This window comes from Orycteropus afer, unplaced genomic scaffold (assembly GCF_000298275.1).
Source record: "Orycteropus afer afer isolate SDZICR_OR568_19922 unplaced genomic scaffold, OryAfe1.0 scaffold00123, whole genome shotgun sequence".
Taxonomy (NCBI): domain Eukaryota; kingdom Metazoa; phylum Chordata; class Mammalia; order Tubulidentata; family Orycteropodidae; genus Orycteropus; species Orycteropus afer.
Window position 1 is genome coordinate 4,295,003 of NW_006921710.1, and position 20,817 is coordinate 4,315,819.

The 20,817-nt window shown below is 49.1% G+C and overlaps 1 protein-coding gene across 1 annotated transcript in view; it reads right to left on the reverse strand.

Moving 5' to 3' along the window:
- Positions 1 to 222: 222 nt before the first annotated feature.
- PRRX2 (paired related homeobox 2) overlaps positions 223 to 20,817 on the reverse strand; it is a 60,920-nt gene continuing 40,325 nt past the window's right edge. The window contains exons 2-4 of the mRNA XM_007944352.1: positions 2,440 to 2,627; positions 1,447 to 1,625; positions 223 to 358 (exon numbers count right to left, since the gene is read on the reverse strand). Coding sequence (XP_007942543.1) covers positions 223 to 358; positions 1,447 to 1,625; positions 2,440 to 2,627 — 503 coding nt within the window. The remainder of the gene's footprint in view (positions 359 to 1,446; positions 1,626 to 2,439; positions 2,628 to 20,817) is intronic.

The window sequence follows — 20,817 nt, forward strand, 5'->3', positions numbered from 1 at the left end:
CACGGGCCACAGTCTCGGCCAATTGTGGATGAAAGAGCTGAGCCGGGCTCCAGGCGCCTCAGCAGCCGCTCAGGGTCAGGAGTCCAGGCTGGAGAGAGGGGCCAGGACAGCCCAAAGAGCCTGTCCCAGGGACAGGGGACAGAAGGAGGTCACGTTCCTGTGTGTCTGCCCTCTCTTTGGTTGTTGGACGAAAGAGGCGGCTGGGTCCCGGTGGGCCGGCCGTCAGTTCACCGTGGGCACCTGGCTGTGGTGCAGACTGAACTCCTTCGCCTTGAGACGGAGGCTGGCGATGCTGTTGGCCATGTTGACCCCCGGGGTCGTGGGGCCCGAGCCTCCAGGGCTGTAGGGCGGCACCGTGCTGGGGGCGACAGGGAAGGACACGTTGGTGTGGCTGCCATGCTGACCAGAGCTGACCCCAGCCTCTGGTCCTCCTGCCTCCCCTCCTCAGCTCGGCACTCCTGGGAAGCCTTTACCCGGGGGAGGGTGGGCTGCGGCTGCAGGGCGTGGGCAGGAGTCAGAAGCACCCAGGGTCGGTACTGGGACCACAGAGCCTCCCCTGTTTATGGGGTGTCATTCCTCACTGGACCATGAACTTGCGGAGAGAGCAGGGACTGGGCCCTGCATACCCTGTATATGCACTGGGCCTGGCACGTGGGGGGGTGGATGGAGCCTGAACGCATCTGCACTTCAATGTCCCTTGGTCATTCACCAGCTCCCAGATAAAGACAGGGCAGAGAGAGGAGGCAGGAGAGCTGTGAGGCTAAGGTGGGCATTGCCTACGGCTCAGATCCATGAGACAACCCACTGGTTCCCTGCTTCCCACAAGACCACAGCTCCAATGCTGTCATTCACACAGACTAAGGTGAATGGCGCCCCCTGGAGTTGTGGGTATGGTGCAGCTACCTGACCCCCAGAGCATCTCTTCCCTTTTCCTGCCCTGCCACCTTGGAGCCTTTTCCCAGCTCTGACCTGGTCAAGAACTGCCCCAGAACCTGGCTCTGGGCCCCACACCCCAGGCAGGCCGACAGGAAGGAGAAGCTTTCCAGTCACAGTGTGTCGTCTGGAAGGGTTACACAGGGTGCTAGGGCTCCTGTACCAGCCTAGAAATCTTCCTGACGGTTTTCACTTCCCTCGGTGATGCCTGTGCTTCACTGCCCCTCCACAGTTGATGCACACGTTCACACATGCATGCACACTCACATGCACATGCATTCACACACTCACATGCACACACATGAGCATGCATGCACACCTGTACACACATTCACACATACACAAAACATACACACACACTCATGCATTTACACACACACTACCCAGTGGACCCCGGATCCAAGAAGCACCTGGACACAATTCTTTTCAGATTTTCAAAGGAGTCTGGACCCTAAATGCCCCCTGGAGTCCCGTGGGTGCTCCATCCCAACCTGAAGGGGTTCCTACTCTCACCTGTAGGGAGACGAGGCTGTCCAGGAGAGATACTCTGGACTCAGGGCGGTGGGCCGGGGAGCCACAGGCTGCTCAATGGCGGCCTCCTGGCTGTAGGATTTGAGGAGCGAGGCGGAGCGGTTGGCCAGCATGGCTCGTTCATTCCGGCGGAATTTGGCGCGACGGTTCTGGAACCAGACCTAGGATAGGAGAGTGTGAGGAGCAGGGTGCAGCGGGCTGAGGAGGGGACCATCCCCCCCAGGGGACCCAGGACTCTAGAGTCCTTTTGGACCTGGGTGTGTGGCTGCTCTGCCACCCTCCCTGGCTGGCAGCTTCTCCTCTCTGAACCTGTTTCCTCACCTGTAAAATGGAGATGATAAACGATACTGGCTGCTGGGTAAGGATGGGCTGAAGAACCAGCCAACGAATGAACGGATGGATACTCTGCCCTTGTGAGGCTGTAAGGAGAGGCTGGGTGCTATGCACACAGCCCATGGCTGGCAGAGTAAGCATTCAACACTTTGAAACTGCCTGAGCTCTGGTGGCATAGTGCCTAAGGCAGTTGACTGCTAACCAGAAGCATGGTGGTTCAAACCCACCAGCCACTCCTTGGAAGAAAGACTGGGCAGTCTACTTCCGTAGTGATACCGCCTCAGAGTCACTATGCGTCAGCTAGACCGCTGCGAGTTTGGTTTTGGTTTTACTTATCAAAAGCCTTTATGCCAGGCTGTTCTGAGCACTTTACAAAAATATTAACTCCTTTAATTCTCTTAAGAGCCCTATAAAATAGACCCACATACTTCTTATTTTACGGTATCGGTGGGGAATAAGGCACAGAGACGTTAATATATTGCCCTAGGTAACACAGCCAGCCAGCAGTTTGTCTGGGATTTGAATTCCTCCTGTCCCGGCCTCAGAAGCTCCTGCTTCACCCCACCACAGCAATTCCGTAACTCCCACGGGTGGCCCAGGGAGGGGCACAGACAACCTGTGAGGCGCCCTGGCCGCGCTCACCTGGACCCGCGCCTCGCTGAGGTTGACTCGCCGGGCGAGCTCCTCGCGCACGAAGGCGTCGGGGTAGTGCGTGCGCTCGAACACGCGCTCCAGTGCCTGCAGCTGGCTGCTGTTGAACGTGGTACGATTTCGTCGCTGCTTCTTCTTCCGCTTGGCGGCGCCGCCGCGCCCTGGGCTTGGACACTCACCTGCGGAGGCATCCGGAGGGTTAGCTGGGCGGTGGCCCGGGCTCGGTGCCCACAGCGCCCCCAGCGGCCAGGCCGACCCTACGTCCTGAGTTGCAGATGTGGCCAGGATTCGACTACCAGCTCAGCCACTTTATTTGTATCTCCCGCTGCAGATGGTCCAGGACATTAATTCACCTTTTCATTCATTCGTTCGCTCCTTCATTCATTCACTCATTCTTCTACATTTATTTCCTGAGCACCTACTATGGTAGACAGACACAGTGCTGGGCCGCGAGTATATAACAGTGAACAAAAGCAGCTGCCCCTCTACCTCAGGGAGCCCACAATCTGACCAAAGGAAGATGGTGTCCAGGCAAGAGCCCAGGGGACAGGGCTTGCTGTCATGAGGGACAAGTGCCCAGGGAGGGCCCAGAAGATACCTGAGTGTCCTCAGCACCTGGTCCAGGGTTCTGGGGAATGGTAAATCCTCCATCCAGATTTGTTGTTGAATAATATAATAAAGAGCAATAAGAACCACGGTTCTGAGGGCCCACTATGCACAGGATCATTGGAAGCTCATAGGAACCCTAAAGACAGGTACTACGATCCTTACCACTCCCCATTTACAGGGGCAAAGGGGGTCTCAGAGAGGCCAAGGTCTCCCGTCCATGTTCAAGTGCCTAGTACGTAACTGGTGGTGAGATTTGAACCCACCAGCCTGGCACCAGAGTCTTGATTCTATTCACCAAACCAAACTGAGAGCAGCCTTCCAGAGGGCCCTCACCCTTGCAAACAGGTTTCTCTCAGTATCCTAAACACCCACTATGTGCCAGGGGCTGTGCTGGGTGCTGGTGAGGGGATGAACCAAACAGTGTGGCAGGACCCAGAATCAAACATCCTAGTGCTATGGAGTAAGGGCTATGTCAGGGTGTGGGCCAGGGGCATAAGGGGCTCACCTCTGGTGAGCAATGGGGAAATGGTCAGAGGAAGCCCCTCAGGAGAAGTAGAGCTTATGCTGGGTTTTGAAGGATGTATGAGTTCTCCACTCAGACCAGAAGGATGGAGGGAAGGCATCCAGGTAGGAGGAAGAGTATAAGCAAAGTCCAAGAGGGTGAGGTGGGAAGTACTAGGGGGTGAATTCCGCAGGGGAGCTAACCAGGGGTCTGGGCCACCTCTGGTGGTGATTTGGCAGCTTGGGTAACAATGACCCAGTGTGATGCTGGAGAAGACATGGGGATCAGTGACTTGTTGGTTACTTACCTTGGGGGTCCAGGTAAGGGTTCTCAGCTGCTGTTTCCCACATTTAAATCTTACGCAGAACCACTGACCCTCCATTGCCCCTTCCTCCAGAGAGCCCTCCGTGACTACCTGAGTCCACATGGAACCCCTTCTCTCCTAAGCGCTTAGAACCAACCCCCTCCAATTGAATACTTCCATGTGCCTCTGATTTTCTTCTTTAAAAAAAATACCACAATAATATCACTGCTTGTCACACTAACAGACTGAAAACACAGAAGCCTATAAGCAAAATACCTTCTACCCCTGGCCCCAGAGGGGACAGACTGTTCTAGCTTGAGTGGCCCTTTATACTTTTTTACAAGAGTATAAACATACATTAAAAATTTATAAGTATGCTATACACACTGGTACTTCAACTTGCCTGTTTTTATTTAATAATATGTTGGACACCTTGCTATGTCAGTATAGAGAACTGAATCCTCTTTATTGGCTGCCTAGATGAACAATTAAAAAAAAAAAAAAACCAATCCAGTTTGTCCAGCTGATAGATATTTGGATTTTCTTCCCATAATGGACTTTCCCTCTTGTTCTCTTCCTCTACCTGTAGAACCACATTTTTAAAATCAATTTTCACTTTATTCTGCCAGCACTTTTTTTGCAAATATAGTAAAATATTTTCTCCCCTTCTTTGTCCAAACGTAGCATACCAGCTACCACTCTGCATGTCATTCCCCATGTAACATTATAGCCCAGGCTCCCTTCATAACAATGCACAGGAACTGTCTGGGTTCCTTTCCACCACTCCACAGTACTCTGTTATGTGATCGTGCCATCATTTATTCATCCAGAGCCTTATTGATGGGCATTTGGCATTTCCCAATCTTTTGCAATGAAAAGAATGCCACAATGAATGACCTCGTGCAAAGTGATTTTCTATTTTTGTCACTGCATCTTTGGGGCAGATTCCTAGGAGTAAATGGCCACGGGCTTGTCCCATGTTGCGTCCCTCTCAGCAGTATATGGGAAGGCCTGCTTTGCCCATGGTTTGACCAAGAGGGCATATTGAGCCTATTGTCAAGTTTTATCCATTTCAGTATTTTTATTTCCCCACTTACACATTCCCTGAATAATGCATATTCTTCACACATTATTGGGCATTTGGTCAGCTATGACTGATCAGCTAGAACATCCCAAGCCTAGTGACGCCTAACAGTCCATTCCTGCTTTTAAGTAACTCCCAGGTCAGTCGGGTTCACTGATTCTTTAGCAACCAGCTGATTTGCATTAAGGCCATATTGCTCCACGAGAGTGAAAATGATTGTGCGGGTGCTGAGGAGGAGGGAGTCAGACAGGAACCAGGAAGGATGTTCTGGAAAAGATGACTCTGAAGCTAGGTTGAGATCAGTGTTTGTTAATGGAGGGCCATTTTGGCCAAGTCTGGAGACATTTTTGATGTCATTACCTGGTGTAGCAGACGTGCTGCTGAATCTAGCGTGAAGAGGTCAGGGATGCCGGTAAACATCCTACAACACACAGCACGGCCCCCCGACATCTAAGAATTGTTGTTGTTGTTATGTGCGACCTGACTCATAGCGAGCCCTCCTTGGGTTTCCGAGGCAGTATCACTACGGAAGTAGATTGCCCCATCTTCCTTCCGAGGAGTGGCTGGTGGGTTTGAACCACCAGCCTTCTGGTGAGCAGTCAAGTGCCTTAGGCACTAGACTACCAGAGTTCCCATCTAAGAATTACCTGGTCCAAAATGTTAATAGTGCCGAGGTTGAGTTTAAAGGGATAACGAGGAGTTTATGCTGTTTCCCTTTTGGGAAATACAAATGCTTGAGACCAATGCGGGGGAGGGGAGGGCACTGGGGCAGGGGTATGGCGTGGCCCCGGGTGAGCGGCTCCGGTTGCCTGGACTAGCTTCACTCTTCACTCCTCACTTCTTTCCTCCAAGAAAAGGCAGATGATGGATGAGAGTGTCTCTGGTGCCTGGGAATGTCTCTTCCCCCACCCCCCACACCCCATGAGCGAGAAGAAACCTTAAACCGAAACAACAAGGGCCCTCGTGCTGAAAGGTGGTGGTGCTCAGTATCCCGGGAAGCGGGGACAGAGGCCTCTGGAAGGTCAGCTGTCATAGAGCAGTCTCCCCTGCAGGCGATGCTGCTTGGGCACACGCCCAAGGCAGGAGGCATTTCAGCCAAAAAAGGAGAATTTTGGGGGGAATTTTCTGAGCAGTTGAAACCGTCTAAATGAAAACCACTTGCTCGTGCACTGGCACGTGGGCACTGGAATGAAGGCCTCCACTCTCGCATCGGTTAAGCTGTGTGGGGACTTGGAGGTGCAATCCTCATGCAAAGACATTTACTACACCCAGCTGACACCAGATGGTCTCCACAGTGGGTCTCGAGTCAGCCCTCTCCTGGGATCAACCTGAAGGCAGCTAAGATGGGAATCGCTCCACAAACGTTGGTTTGTGCCAAGCACTCCACACACTTCTACCTACTGAACTCCTATGTTACCCCATTTTACACACAGGGAAACTGCGGTTCCAAGAGTCATGCACTGGGACTTTGAATCTATGTGGGCCCGAAGGCTCAGGCAGCCAAGATGAGGAGTGTCCTCCCTCATCCACCTTGCTCCTAAGGACAATGACATAGAAGGCCGCGACGGTCTCAGTGGCAACTCTGAGGCACCACGGGGAGGGATCTCCATCTTGAAGTCATTTCACTGATGCAGAAATATCACTCATTCTCCAGGCCAGTCTGGTGGAAGTGTACCCCTGCACCTCTTTGTTCTAAAGGAGGACTTCACCCCTGGGAGCTGTGAGGGATAGCGGCTTAGCCCCACGTCACAGCTAGTTAGTAAAGGAAAGACCAACACCCAGGCCACCACAGTGCGAGGCTGCAGTGCAGCTGGTCTTGGGTGATGTTTCCTCCTCGTTCTTGGATTTGGCTGGTCCTGTTTTCTGCTGCCATGGGGGGCGGGGGGTGCAGAGCATTTGCTCATACTTTAGCTCCTGGGTGGGGCTTACAAGGCTTACAGACAGGCCCTTCCACACCAGGCCACCCAATCTCCCCTAGTCCCTCTGGCCACAGCTCCGACCCAGCACAATTATCTTCCTCCTCTTCTCTCTCCTCCTCTTCCCCCAGCTGACTTCCATACACTGACCATGGGATTTGGAGTCTTTCAGATCTGGGTCCGCATGAGTTTTACCGTTTCCTCCCTGTGTAGTCCTCACACGGCCCTTCACCGCCCGAGCACCAGTTCCCTCACCTGTCAATGAGGATAATGACGATGGCCGCCTCACAAGGCTGCTGTGTGGGGCTGAGTTCAGCTTACTGCCCCGAGCACGATCACTGCTCGACAGATGTTCATCCCAGTCAAAATCCATTCCGCAGCAACTAACAGCAGCAGCAACTCCTTGCCCTTATTGCTTTGTAAGCCTCATACTTGAAGACAAACACCTTTATGCCAGACCTTTGGTCCCCTCCTCACAGCCCACAGTGGAAAGATGGGTCAGCAGTCCCAGCCGAGGGCAAGGAGGATTGAGGCAGAGTCTTAAAGCCAGCTCAGGACTTGAACCTACGGCTCTGGACTGAGACAGGACCCTTGCACTATGTGCCACTTCAGAGTGGATTTGCAGAGTATTTGTTACTGTAAATTGCTGAATCGCCTCCTGAGAGATGGATTGTGATGGGTGTGTGGATTCCCCTTGCCTGGGTTTAAAGCATTTAGAAAATAAATAAATACTCTCTAAGCCCCAGGCCCTTGGCATTCAGTCTCTCCCTTTCATAGCATCTTTCTCAGCAGCCCAGGGAGCGCTGGGGCTCTCGCTGGCCAAGGTGGGCTGGGCCCGAAGTCTCCTTTTGTTCAATAAAAGTTCTGCTTTTCTTGAAAGCAGGATGCAAACAGACACATGTACACCAGTGTTCACTGCAGCACTTTTTATAACACCCAAAAGGCGGAAACAAGCGAAATGTCCACCAGTGGACGAATGGACAAACAAAATGCGGTACGTACACACAATGGAACACTACTCAGCCATAAAAAGAAATGAGGTCCTGATACATGCCACAACATGGATGAGCCCTGAAATCATTATGCTGAGGGGAATCAGTCAACCGCAAAAGCACAAATACTGTATTATCTCACTTACATGAATTAAGCAAATATATAGGGACCAGAACTCTGGTGGGGCAGTGCCAAAGGCATTTGACTGCTAACCGAAAGGTTGATAGTTCAAATCCACTAGCCTTTCCAAGGAAGGAAGACAGGGCAATCTACTCACATAAAGATTTACCATGGGGGCCCGCTATGAGTTGGAATCCACTTGACGGCAGTGGGCTGGGTTTAGTTTTTGATGTAGAAGGAGGGGGGAAGGGGCAGTTTGTGCTCTGGAGGCAGCGAGTTTATGTTAATGGTGGCGGAATCATGTGGAAAAGGATAGTGGGAAAGGTTGGACAACTTGAAGGACGTCATTGGTGTCACTGAGTTATACGGAAAGAAACTGTTGGGTTGATGTGTGTTTTGTTACATATATTTTCACACAATTTAAACAAACAAACAAAACAAAACAGAGAATACACCAAAAACGTTCTGTTTTTTTCTGAGATTAAAAACAAGGCGTTAAACTGCCTCCATTTGAACTGGCTGCTTAGAGGCTATGGGGGGGGGGCAGGCTGGATCAGGCAAGAGATAAACACATTCAGACGGGGGGGGGGGGCATGCCCTGTCTCTGTCTCTTTCTTTCTCTCACTCTCAAAACTAAAACTGTATCGCCCTCGGTTGCATTACCATGACACAATGACTGGTGCACAGTTTTTTGCCATTAAATTATTTCACACATACCACTGATTTGCCTGACCGCCCGCCAAAGATATTTGAAAACCGCTCTCTGCCAAGTGATCAAGTGTTCTTGACTCCCCTCCCTGTGCCTAAGGTTTTTCTTATTCCGTGTAATTTAAGGGTCTAAATAGTCTGGAGGGAATTAACTGCAAATTCTTCCTAAGACAAATAAACCCAGCCTCTTCGTTCCTGCCTTTCCCAAGCTGTTGAGAGACACTCTCTGTTTATTTTTGCTTGAAATAGTCAGTTTGCGCCTGACCCTGGGGCTGTGGCGAGTTCCAACCCAAATAAATAACTTTTATTAATTAGCATTTATTCTGACCAAATAAGCAGGTCCTCCTCCCCGGCGTGATCTCTGCCAACACGTTCACAAAAATAAACAGCGGGTCCCTGGGACCTTGATGTGGATTTAACAAATTAACACTGGGCCCTCATCAGAGGAGCCTCGAAGCTGCAGAAATATTTACAGCCAGCAAAATCTTAGGAAGGAAGTGGAGGTGGAGTGGAGGAGGGGAGGCCAGGAAAGGTTTCAGCTCCCCCCCCCCCAGGGTTTCTTGGATTCCTTTGAAGGACCCCTTAGGAGAAGGGCTCAGACAGGAACTCTGGGCAACATCTATGAGGTGTGAAAAAACAAAAACCAAACTCACTGCCATTGAGTCAGATCTGACTTATAGCAACCCCTCCTTGGGTTTCCAAGGCAGTATCATGATGGAAGTAGATTGCCCCATCTTCCTTCCGAGGAGTGGCTCAGGTGGATTTGACAACCGCCAGCCTTCTGGTTAGCAGTCAAGTGCCTTAGGCACTATGCCACCAGAGCTCCTTATGAGGTGTGAGGACACTAGACTTCTCTTCCTGATGCCACTGAAACCAAAGCAAACCACTGCCACTGAACAGATTCTGACCTAGGGTGACCCTATGTGTTACAGAGTAGAACAGAGCTCCGCAGGGTTTTCTTAGCCGTAATCCTGACGGAAGGAAATCACCAGCTCTTTCTTCCGTGGTGCTGCGGCGTGAGTTTGAACCACCAACCTTTCAGTGGGTAGCCTAGTGCACACTGTCTGAACCACCCAGGGACCTTACCTGATGCTGATAGGGAATACTTGAGACTTGAGACTTTCTTATCTCCTCAGATAAGAAAGAGGTGAGAGAGAGCAGTATTATTCACAAGAGCTGGGACAATCCAAGTATCCCTCAACAGATGAACACAATAAACAAAATGTGGTCCGTCCATCCACTGGAATATTATTCGGCCATAAAAAGAATGAAGCTCTGATACATGTTTACCCTGAAAACACCATGCTGAGTGAAGTGAGCCACATACAGAAGGGCAAATATTGCGTGATCTCTCTTATGTGAAGTATCTAGAACAGGTGAATTTATAGAGACAGAAAAGTGAGAGGTTACCAGGGCGTGGGGGAGGGGAGATGGGGAGTTACTGTTTCATGGATACAGAGTTCCTGTTTGGGGGGATGAAAAAGTTCTGGAAATTGTGGTGATAATTGCACAACACTGTGAATGTGATTAATACCACAAAAATGCGCTCTTAAAAATGGCTAAAATGACTGCTGGTGGGACTGTAAAATGGTACAGCCATTGTGGAAAGCAGTATGGCGATTCCTTCAAAAGTTGGAAATACAAATACCATTTGACCCAGCCATCCCATTACTAGGTATATACCCTAAAGAAGTGAGAGCCATAACAAGAACAGATATATGCACGCCGATGTTCATCGCAGCACTATTTACAATAGCCAAAACTTGGAAACAACCTAGATGTCCATCAACTGAGGAATGGATAACCAAACTTTGGTACATTCACACAATGGAATACTATGCAACGCTAAAGAATAATGTAGAATCTGCAAAACACTGCATAACGTGGATGAACTTGGAGGACATTATGCTGAGCGAAATAAGTCAGTCACAAAAGGACAAATATTGTATTAGTCCGTTATTGTAAAAGTTAAGGAAAGGTTTATATATTGGAGGACATTTTCTTTGTTGGTTACCAGGGGTGGGAGAGAAGGGGAGGGAATGCTGTTAGATAGATAGAGATAAATATTGATTTGGGTGAAGAGAAGGGCAATGTACCAAATGTGAGTGACCAATATGGCAGCATTGAGGATGAGAAAGACATAGAGAGTTACATGGGCAGTACAGACAACAAATATGAACCCCTTTGCATATACAGTACTGAGTTGTCAGTGAAAGCAAACATGGGTATATGGACGGATAGATGGGTGAACAAGCTAAACAGTTAGGTATGTCTAAATGGAGAGTGTATCCAAGATCATATATAGGGTTGGCAGACAATGGGCCTATAAGTTCATGTGAATGATCAGAATTCCCAGGTGTATAGTAGAGCTGACAAGGGGCAAGGTTATGGTCATTACTTGGTCACAGCCAGCTACCCAGAGGGACTGAGTAGTTGATCCTGCGGGCTTGGGACCAGAGTCGCAGGGGACATCAAGCTCAATTGGCATAACATACTATACAAAACATTGTTCCACCTACTACTTTGGCGAGTAGCGACTGGGACCTTAAAAGCTAGGAAGCTGCCATCTAGATGCAACAACGGGTCTCTCCTCGTCAAGAAGAAAGAAGAAAACCAAATGAATGGAAACAATCAGTCCTAGCGACTGGTACACCATCCGATCTGCAACCTATACAACTATGAGACCAGAAGAACTAGATGGTGCCCAGCTACCACTGCCATCCACTTGAAAGGGATGTAGGAGATCCTGCATAAAGAGGGAGAACAATGTGGTACAAAACTCAAAATCATTTGGAGGCAAAAATAAAATAAAAAGAAGGTGGGGACCAGGTTTGCTGGTCCAATAGAGCCTGGTGTAACCACTGAGTCTACGCCCCGAGCTATCCTTCAGGTCTGGAATTGAGCCCACAACTGTGGTTTCCAGCCAAACAAAGTACAGGCATGTGAGTTAAACATTTACCTCAAGTAGACACACGCCCTGGAGAGAACAATCATGGGAGAAGGAAGGGCTGCTTATGCACAGGGAGATAGCTCAGGGTGCAGAAGAGTATGAAGGGATGGACACTGGGAGGAGGTAACTATGGGGAGGAAGTGGGAGGGGAGCTGCTGCATTGTAAATTTTGGTCAATGACATGAGACAAAGTATATGTGAACTGCTGTATGAAAAGTGAATTTACTCTGTAAATCTTCACCCAAATCCTAATTAAAAAAAAAAAATGGCTAAAATGGTAAATTTTATGTTATGTATATTTTAACACACACACAAAAGATGGAAGCAGGGAGGGGTGGTTTATCCTCATGGTTATGGAGCTGGAAGGACTAGGGTTGGCCTTCAGATGGGCCTGGCTCAGGGTGGCTAGGGGCAAACGCTTTAACAGCTCCCAGCCTCAGGAATCTCACCCACGAAACACAACCCCATAACTACCCCACCTAGGTGGCTCTTGGCCTGATTTTATAGATGAGGGAACTGAGGCACAGGGGGTAAGCCACACACCCAAGCCACGTGCCTAGTAAAGGCTGGAGCTGGGGTTTGCATCTGCAGCTTAGCACCACAGTCCAGGCACTTGGCCACCTCCCCATGATGCTCCTCCATGAACCTCCCTTGACATGGGGGACTGGCCCCAAGTGTAGCCCCCAGGTCCTGTGTAGAGGGATTCTGTGAGTCTCTCCAAGGGTTTAAGGGTGTGTGGAGCAGCCAGAAGGAAGGGATGCTGAAGACAAGAGACTGTAATGGAGTTCACAGCCACACAGACCAGGGAGGGCGGGGTCCCAGTGGGAGAAGCGATGGGCCAGGGTCTGGCTGAGTCAGGCCTGGCACAGTGTCAGGTCAATAACATTTGGAAGAAGAAATGAAGAAAGAAGGGACAAGGAAGGAGAAGAAGAAACAGCATTTCCAGGGTGTTATGGATTGAACTGTATCTCCCAAATATGTGCTGTCAATCCTAACCTATGCTGGTAGTTCTATTCCTGTTTGGGAATGGGTTATCTTTGTTATGTTAATGAAGCAGGATCGTGTAGGGTATATTTCAAGTCCAACTCTTTGGAAGTATAAGATATTAAACAAGCAAGCAGAGCAGAGATGGAGGAAGACACATGCCAAGCCACATGAAGATCACTAAGAGCCAAGGAATAAGGACCTTCCCCCAGAGCCAACAGAGAGAGAAAGGCTTCTCCTAGAAGCAGCACCCTCAATTTGAACTTCTGTCCTCCTAAACTGAGAGAAAATAAATTTGTTTGTTAAATACTTGTGATATTTCTGTTATAGCAGCACTACAGAACTAAGCTATAGGGGCTTCCCCAGCAGTTGGGGCCTCAGCCAGCATCCCAAGCACAGGGCCCAAGAGCTGGTTTCCAACTCAGACCAAGTTGGCCTCAGCCTCTGACGTTTGAGGACCAGTGACAAGGCACAGGAGGGTCTCAGTTCCTCTACTGAGATTATTTATAGAGACAGATTTCCCAGCATCACCTCCTCAGAGGATCCCCCTTTCCCCCAGTTACCTCAAGACTGGGCAGGCAGGGGCAGCTCTGCCTTACAGAGGAGAAAGAGGAGGCCCAGAGAGGGAACAGGACCTGCCCAAGGTCACACAGCTAGTAAGAACTGCCCCCCTTTCCCAGCAGGCTCCAGAACCCATTCTTTTCCCACCATACCCTTGGTGGCTGCTTACTGGGGATGCTGGAGGAAGGAGAAAGGATGGGCCTTTCTTCGAGGGGCCTTTCAGGACTGTCCGGCCAGTGGAGCCAGGGCTAGTTAGTGGTCTCGGGTGGTCTCAGGGCTGCTCAACTGCTGTCATGGGTCCTGACCTCCTTAGAGTCAGTGCTCACATCTGGATATGCCACACTCTCTTACCTGGGGACTCTGCCCATGCTGCTCCTAGGTTTACAACCTCTCCTCTCATCCTCCTCAGCTCGCCTTCAGGTCTCAGCAGAAATACCACCTCCTCCAGGAAGCCATGTCAGGTTCCGAGATTTAAGATCCCACAGAATTCTGTGCTTCTCCATTGTAGCTCTGCCACACAGTAGGCTAAATGCGGGGTCATTTGACCACCCGTCACACTGAACATGAAGTCCTTGAAGGCAGACACTGGAACTTACTGTTTTCTGTCTCCCTGGGTCATATGAAAAGAGCTCTGGTGGTGCAGTGGTTAAAGCATTCATCTGCTAATCAAAAGGTCAACAATTCAAACCCACCAGCCACTCTGCAGAAGAAAGATGAGGCAGTCTGCTTCTGTAAAGCTTTATAGCCTTGGAAACCCCATGGGGAAGTTCTACTCTGTCCTATGTGGTTGCTAGGAGTTGGAATGCACTGGGTAGCAGTGGGTTTAGTTTTTTGGTTTTTGGGACGTTAGGAGCACGGTTCTATTCTGACACACATGGGCTCACCCAGAATCCAGAATCAACTCCACAGCAACTTATTTTTGTGGGGGACCCATCACAGGGTCTGATATAAAGTAGACTCTCCATCAATACTTTTTGAATATTGAATGAATGATTAAACAAATGGACAAGGAGGCATGGGAAAGGCCTGCCCACCCTGTCTTGGACTGTCTTCAGTGCTGAGGGGTCTAGATGTCTTCTTGTGGAGGCATAGAGGTCTGGGCCACTAAAAAGCCATGTGAGGGCAGGAGAAAGCAGCAAGAGTGGAGGGGGGAATGGGCCCGGCTACCACTCACTAGCCACTGCCCTGTCACCTTCCAAGTATGTTTCACCTCCTTAGTTCTTATTTTTTTCAATTTTTATTGTGATTTTAGTGAAAGTTTACAGAGCAAATTCATTTTCCATATTTTGCTTCATGACAGTGATGGCAGTCCCCACAAAATAACAGCTCTCTTCCCACTTCTTCCCTGTAGTTACCTCTTGTCTGTGTCCTTCTTTCCTGTGCATTCCTGCCCTCTGAGCTGTCTCCCTGTGCAAATACTGCCCTTCTGTTCCCCATGATTGATCCTTCCCAGGAGTTTATCTACCTGATGTTAATGTTCACCCCATATGTCCACCTACTGTTTGGGTGGAAGCCACAGGAGTGAGTTCAATTCCAGACCTGAAGACTAACTAAGGGTCATAGTCTCAGTGGTCTCTCCGGGCTCTATTAGACCAGTAAACCTGGTCTTTTTCTTCTCCTTTTTTTTCTATTTTGAGTTTTGTTCCACATTGTTCTCACACTCTATCTAGGATCTCCTGCACTGATCTCTTTCCATTAATTCTGAACAAAAACCCAAGATGCTGACACCTTTTTAGAGCTGATAGTCTGGAGGAGGAAAACATCCCAGGAAGGAAGCCAAGGAGGGGAGACACAGTGGGGCCTGAGGAGCTGAAGAGTTCTCCTGGGGCACCCATCCATGCCTCCATAGTCTTAAAGGCCTCAGCACAGCATGTGAGAGTCCAGGGGCCTGGCCTACCCTAGCCTGGGCTTGCCTTGGCTTCACCCCTCCTTGGTCCAGCCAGTGAGCAGGGTGGCTATGAGGAGGTCTCGGCAGGCTTGGACTGTCTGGAGTCTGCAGGAGCCCTAGGAGGTAACTCCACAGTCTCCAGAAACATCAGCAGAATCCTAGAAGCAGCTGCAATGTATCCGGCTCTCTCTGGGGTCTAGAACTCTCCCCAAAAATGCACCGAGGGCATGAAGTGCTGCACATACTTCCCTGGGGTCACTGGGGCCTAAGATAACTCTGGAGGGGCCAGTACTCCAAGGGGAGCTGCCCTTCCTAGGGAACACAAGCTTCTTTCCACCTCAGGACCTTTGCATATGCTGTTCCTGCTGCCTGGACCACCCTTCCCCCACTGCATCCCTTGTGTCTGGCTAATGTTCACCTGGCCTTCAGTCTCAGTTCTGAAGAAGCTTTCCCAGCTCCCAGGCTAGAACAGGTCTGCTTGTTATAAACCCTCTCTTAGACCCTTCTCCTGCACATCTGTAATGAACTCTTTTTTCTGTTTTGGTTATCTGCTATCTAATGGCCTGTCTCTCCCATTAGACTCTATGCTCCAGAGGGCAGAGGCTGGATTTTAGCCTTGTCACTACTGTATGCCCAAGACTGGGCAGCAAGTTTGATTTAAAATATATTTCTGAATGAGTATTGTATATACAAAGGCAGGCCTCATTCCAGAAAAGGATGGGAAGTAGGGCCCAGAACTTCCAAAGCCAGGACCCTTTCTCTGGAATTCTACCCTAAAAATGGCCAGGCAATGGCTTCTTAGATGTGACACCCAAAACATAAAGAACATACAGACACACAAACACACACTGGACTTCACCAAAATGGAAACCTTTTGTAAACATTACCAAGGAAGTGAAAAGATAACTCATAGAATGGGAGAAAACAACTGCCCAGCATATATCTGATAAAGGGTTTGTATCTGGAATATATAAGAATCCTTACAATTGATCTGAATAGACGTTTTCCCAAAAAATTATACAAATGACCAACAGGCACATGAAAAGATATTCAACATCATTAGCCACCAGGGAAACACAAATCAAAACCACAATGGCATACCATTTCTCACCCACTGGGAAGCCGATTATCAAAAGGCCAGGTGTTGTTTTTACATGTTTTATGTTGGTGAGGATGTGGAGAAATTAGAACCCTCGTACATTGTTGGTGTGGATGCAAAATGGTGCAGCTTTGAAAAATAGTCTAGAAGTTGCTCAAAATGCCCAAAATAGAGTTATCGACTTGTTGGATGCCCTCGTGTTGATTTTCAACTCACAGCAACCCCAGGTGACAAGCAGAACTTCCCTAGAGGGTTTCCTTGGCTGTAACCTTTATGGAAGGAGATCACCAGATCTTTCTCCCTTGGAGGCACTAGGTGGGTTCAAATGAACAACATTTCTGTTCATAGCCAATTACCATTACCCCAGCAATTTCACTCCTAGGGACATACCCCTAAAAAAGGGAAACACACATGGAAACAGAGACTTGTACATGAATGTTCATAGCTGCATCATTCACAAGGGCCACAAGTAGAAAACAATGCAAACAATCCAAATGTCCAAATAAGCAGATAAGCAAAATGCAATGTATCTATATAATGGAATATTATACAGCTGTGAAAAATGAATGAAGTTCTGATACACGCTATAGCATGGCTGAACTTGAAAACATGCTCAGTAAAATATACCAGTCATACAAGGTCACTTATTGGATGATTTCTATGAAATATGCAGAATAGGCAAATCCACAGAGACAGAAAGTAGACTAGCAATTAGCTAGACTGATGGTAGGGAGGGCAGGCACACTGCAGAGGCTCAGGGGTTCTTTTTGGGGTGATGGAATGTTCTGCAGTTGATTGTGGTGATGGCTTGCACAGCTCTAAATACACTAAAAAATCACCAAACTATACACTATAAATGGGCGAATTGTATGGTATGAGAGTTATATCTTAATAAAGCTGTTATATAAAACAACACAGAATGAAAGGGGACTGAGAGAAACAATGGGATTGTGGAGAATGGCAAGCAAATGAGATCCCCTGAACCACGAGTGTGTGAGGTGGTGCCAGGAGGGGCGTGACAGGGAGTGCGAAGGCCCAGATAATGGGTCTGTGGGGTCTTTGCGGGACCCTCAGCAAGGGGGTAGCATGGAGGTATGATTCTCAGGAGAGGCCTCTCCATGTCGGGGCTATCTCAGGGGCTCACTCAGCGAAGCTGTGGGGAAGATACCAAAAAAGACACACATGAGTTGCCGTCGAGTTGATTACGACTCACAGTAACCCATGTGTATCAGAGTCGAACTGTGTTCTGACGAGTTTTCAAGGCTGTGACCTTGCAGAAGCAGGTCACCAGGCCTGTCTTCTGAGGAACCTCAGTGAGTTTGAGCTGCCAATTTTGGGGTTAAGAGCCCAGTGGTTGACCATTGCACCATCCAAGGGGCAAGGATAGGTGAAGCCCAGGGAAAGAGCCTTGAGAAATGGGGCCAGCAGACCCAAGGGGGACGGAGATGAAGCTACTGGGCAGAGAACACTTGTGTCCTATACTAAGGCACAGAGAAGGGTCAGATGGTCAAAGGCCAGCTGCAGCTGACCACCTCAAAGGCTCTGAGTCACTAACTGGAACTAGACTCTGGAGCCTGACCACTCCAGGGCTCAGCTCTCTAGAAGCCAGAGGCTCAAAGTTCCAGCCTGTTCTGGTCATGGTTGTGGTCAGCCCAGTCTCCCCAGCTCCTGAGACCCAAAAACCAAGCCCTCGAGAGTGAGGGTACTTGGCTGGAGTGGGAGCTCCAGGATGGATATTAGGTGAGGTGTTAAGGAGGAGGAAAGGGGCAGCCTTCTGCTCAAAATCTGATCTAAGAAGAAGGTTGGCATCTCTCCTGTCTGGTTTTCATCTAAGATTAATGCCCACACACCAAATTGATTATAAAACCTACATTTTAATAAAGGGCTGGTATCTGGAAGAAAGAATGGCCAGACTTCGTCTCACCTACTTTGGTCATGTTGTCAGAAGGACCATTCCCTGGAGAAGGATGTCATGCTTGGTAAGGAGGAGGGTCAATGAAAGAAGGGAAGCCTCTCAAAGAGATGGATTGACACAGTGGCTATGGCGATGGGCTCAGACATATCAAGGGCTGTGCAGCTGGCGCGGGGCTGGGTGGTGTTTCGTTCTGCTGTGCACAGGGTCTCTAGGAGTGAGATGACTCGACGGCACCTAACAAAAACAATTTGGAAGAAACTGTCCTCGTTAGCCATTTCAGGCCAGGGAGACATTTGCCACAAAGGACCCAATGTGCTTTTCTCTCTCCCATTGAAGAGTTTCTGGGCCTCTTGAACCCTGTAGGCAGTACCTGCTGGGAGTCAGGGTGAGCGCTGGTGGTCGGTAGAGACACAGCTCCAATTTCATGTGACTTGCTTTTGCTATTTCTGTTCTAATTTTTAATTGAGCTATAACTTATATGGGAGCTCTGATAGCGTAGTGCCTAAGGCACTTGACTGCTAATCAGAAGGCTGGAGGTTCAAACCCATCAGCCACTCCTCGGAAGGAAGATGGGGCAATCTACTTCCGTAGTGATACTGCCTCGAAAACCCAAGGAGGGGTTGCTATGAGTTGGGTCCGACTTGACGGCACATAACAACAACAACATAACTTATATACAGTAAGGTGCCAACTGTATGGTTATGTGAAAAAAAAAGAAAAGAAAAAATATTTGGAATCCCAGAATAACAGAGAAAGGACACACCCAGTGGTGTGTTGGAGACATTTCATACCAGCTTGAGAAAGTCGATGGTTCAATTATCAGGAATTTTGCAAGTCACGCGGCTTGGTTTCGAAACAAACCTGCAAAAAAGTTCTGGGGTCTTTATGGAAAATGAATTTTCTCTGTAAACTTTCACCCAAATCACAATAAAAATTTTAAAAAAGAAAAGGAAAGTTCTGGGGTCTCAAGCCTATTACTCCTGTGTTGCCCAGGACTTTAAAGAAGAGACCTGAAAGAGCATTTGTTAAAGTCCCTCATTTGTAGATGGGGAAACCGAGGCTTGGTGAGGGATACTGACTTGCCTAAGGGCTTCAGCAAAGCAGCAGTACCCCAAGTTGGGCTGAGGTCTGGTGCCTGAGGACACACATTTTCCTCCTTCCTGCTCCCACCTCTGTTCCTGAGCTTCCTGGGAGGACACAGCAGCGTCTGCCCAGGCCAGCAACCAGGCAGAGGGGTGGGCAAACCAGCAGCCCACCTAGAGAGCACGGCTGCCTCTCCTGGGCATTTGAGGATGAGAAAACAACCCTTTTTGTGTCCTTCCAAAAGACCCACTGCAGTCGATTCTGACTCATAGTGACCTTATAGGACTGAGTAGAACTGCCCCGTAGGGTTTCCAAGGCTGTAAATCTTTATGTAAGCAGACGACTGCCTCATCTTTCTCCTATAGAGCGGCTGGTCGGTTCAAACCACTGACCTTTTGGTTAGCAGCCGAATGCTTTAACCACTGCACCTCCAGAGCTCCTTGTGTGTCCTTAGTCAAGAGATTTCACCTCTCAGGTTTTCAGTCTCACCATCTGCACATTGAGGACGAGATGATATCTTTACCCCTTCACAGGCTGGCTCAGAGGACGGGACAGCCCAGAGCCTTCCTAAGATGCTCTAGAGACAGTGGTGCGGAATGGGTGGTCGTTCTCCCTACTATCATTTTCCCAAAGTAAGAAGGAGCCCTCACTCATTGCTTCTCCTCCTGTTTTGATCATGAACCCCTTTGAGGCATCTGAACGATGTTATGGACCCTAACCCAGAGAAACACTGACGCACAAGAGGGCTTGCATGTAACTTTGGAAGGGGCGTGGGTCATAGCCTTTCTGAATCCTATGCACAGACTCCATACTAAAGACTCAGCTCAATGGAAAGTCAGGTTTGTTTGTGGGATTTTTCTGTTTTGTTTTTTTCTTTGCCTCAGAAGCAGCTGTTCCCTCCACCTCCGCCCCACCTGCAGCCTCTGGCCAACCCTCCATGGACAACAGCCCAGACAAAGCCAGTGCTCATGACCACCCTTCCAGGGCTGGCAGGACCTCCCATGACCCTGGCTATGGGGCAACACTGCTCTTCCAGAGAGGGTGACCTTTAGAGGATCGCTGGAGGTTTTGATGACCCATTTGTGAGTTCTGGGCATGCTGGAAAATGTGAGTTTGAGGCCCAACTTGGTGAAACTCCAAGAGCTGTCTTGAGTGTTTCTGCTTGAGCCTGTGGTGAGGACTTCCCCCACCCTCTTTTTTTTTGCTCTCACTTACTAAACTTTTATTATGTGCCTGGCACTGGGTTAAAAAGCCCTGCCTTCTCCATTTAGATGCAACAATGGGTCTCTCCTCGTCCGGAGCAAAGAAGAATGAAGAAAACCAAAGACACCTGGAAACAATTAGTCCAAGAGACTGTATGTACACCATGCGATCCTCAGCCTATACGACTATGAGACCAGAAGAACTAGATGGTGCCCAAGCTACCATCGTCAACCACTCGGAACGGGATCTCTGTAGGAGATACTGGAAAGAGTGGGAGAACAATGTGGAACAAAACTCAAAATCATTTAAAAAAATAAAAAAAAGAAGGACCAAGTTTGCTGGTCTGATAGAGCCTGATGAAACCACTGAGACTATGGCCCCTAGCTGCCCTTCAGGTCTGGAATTGAACCCACTCCTGTGGCTTCCAGCCAAACAAAAGACAGGCATATG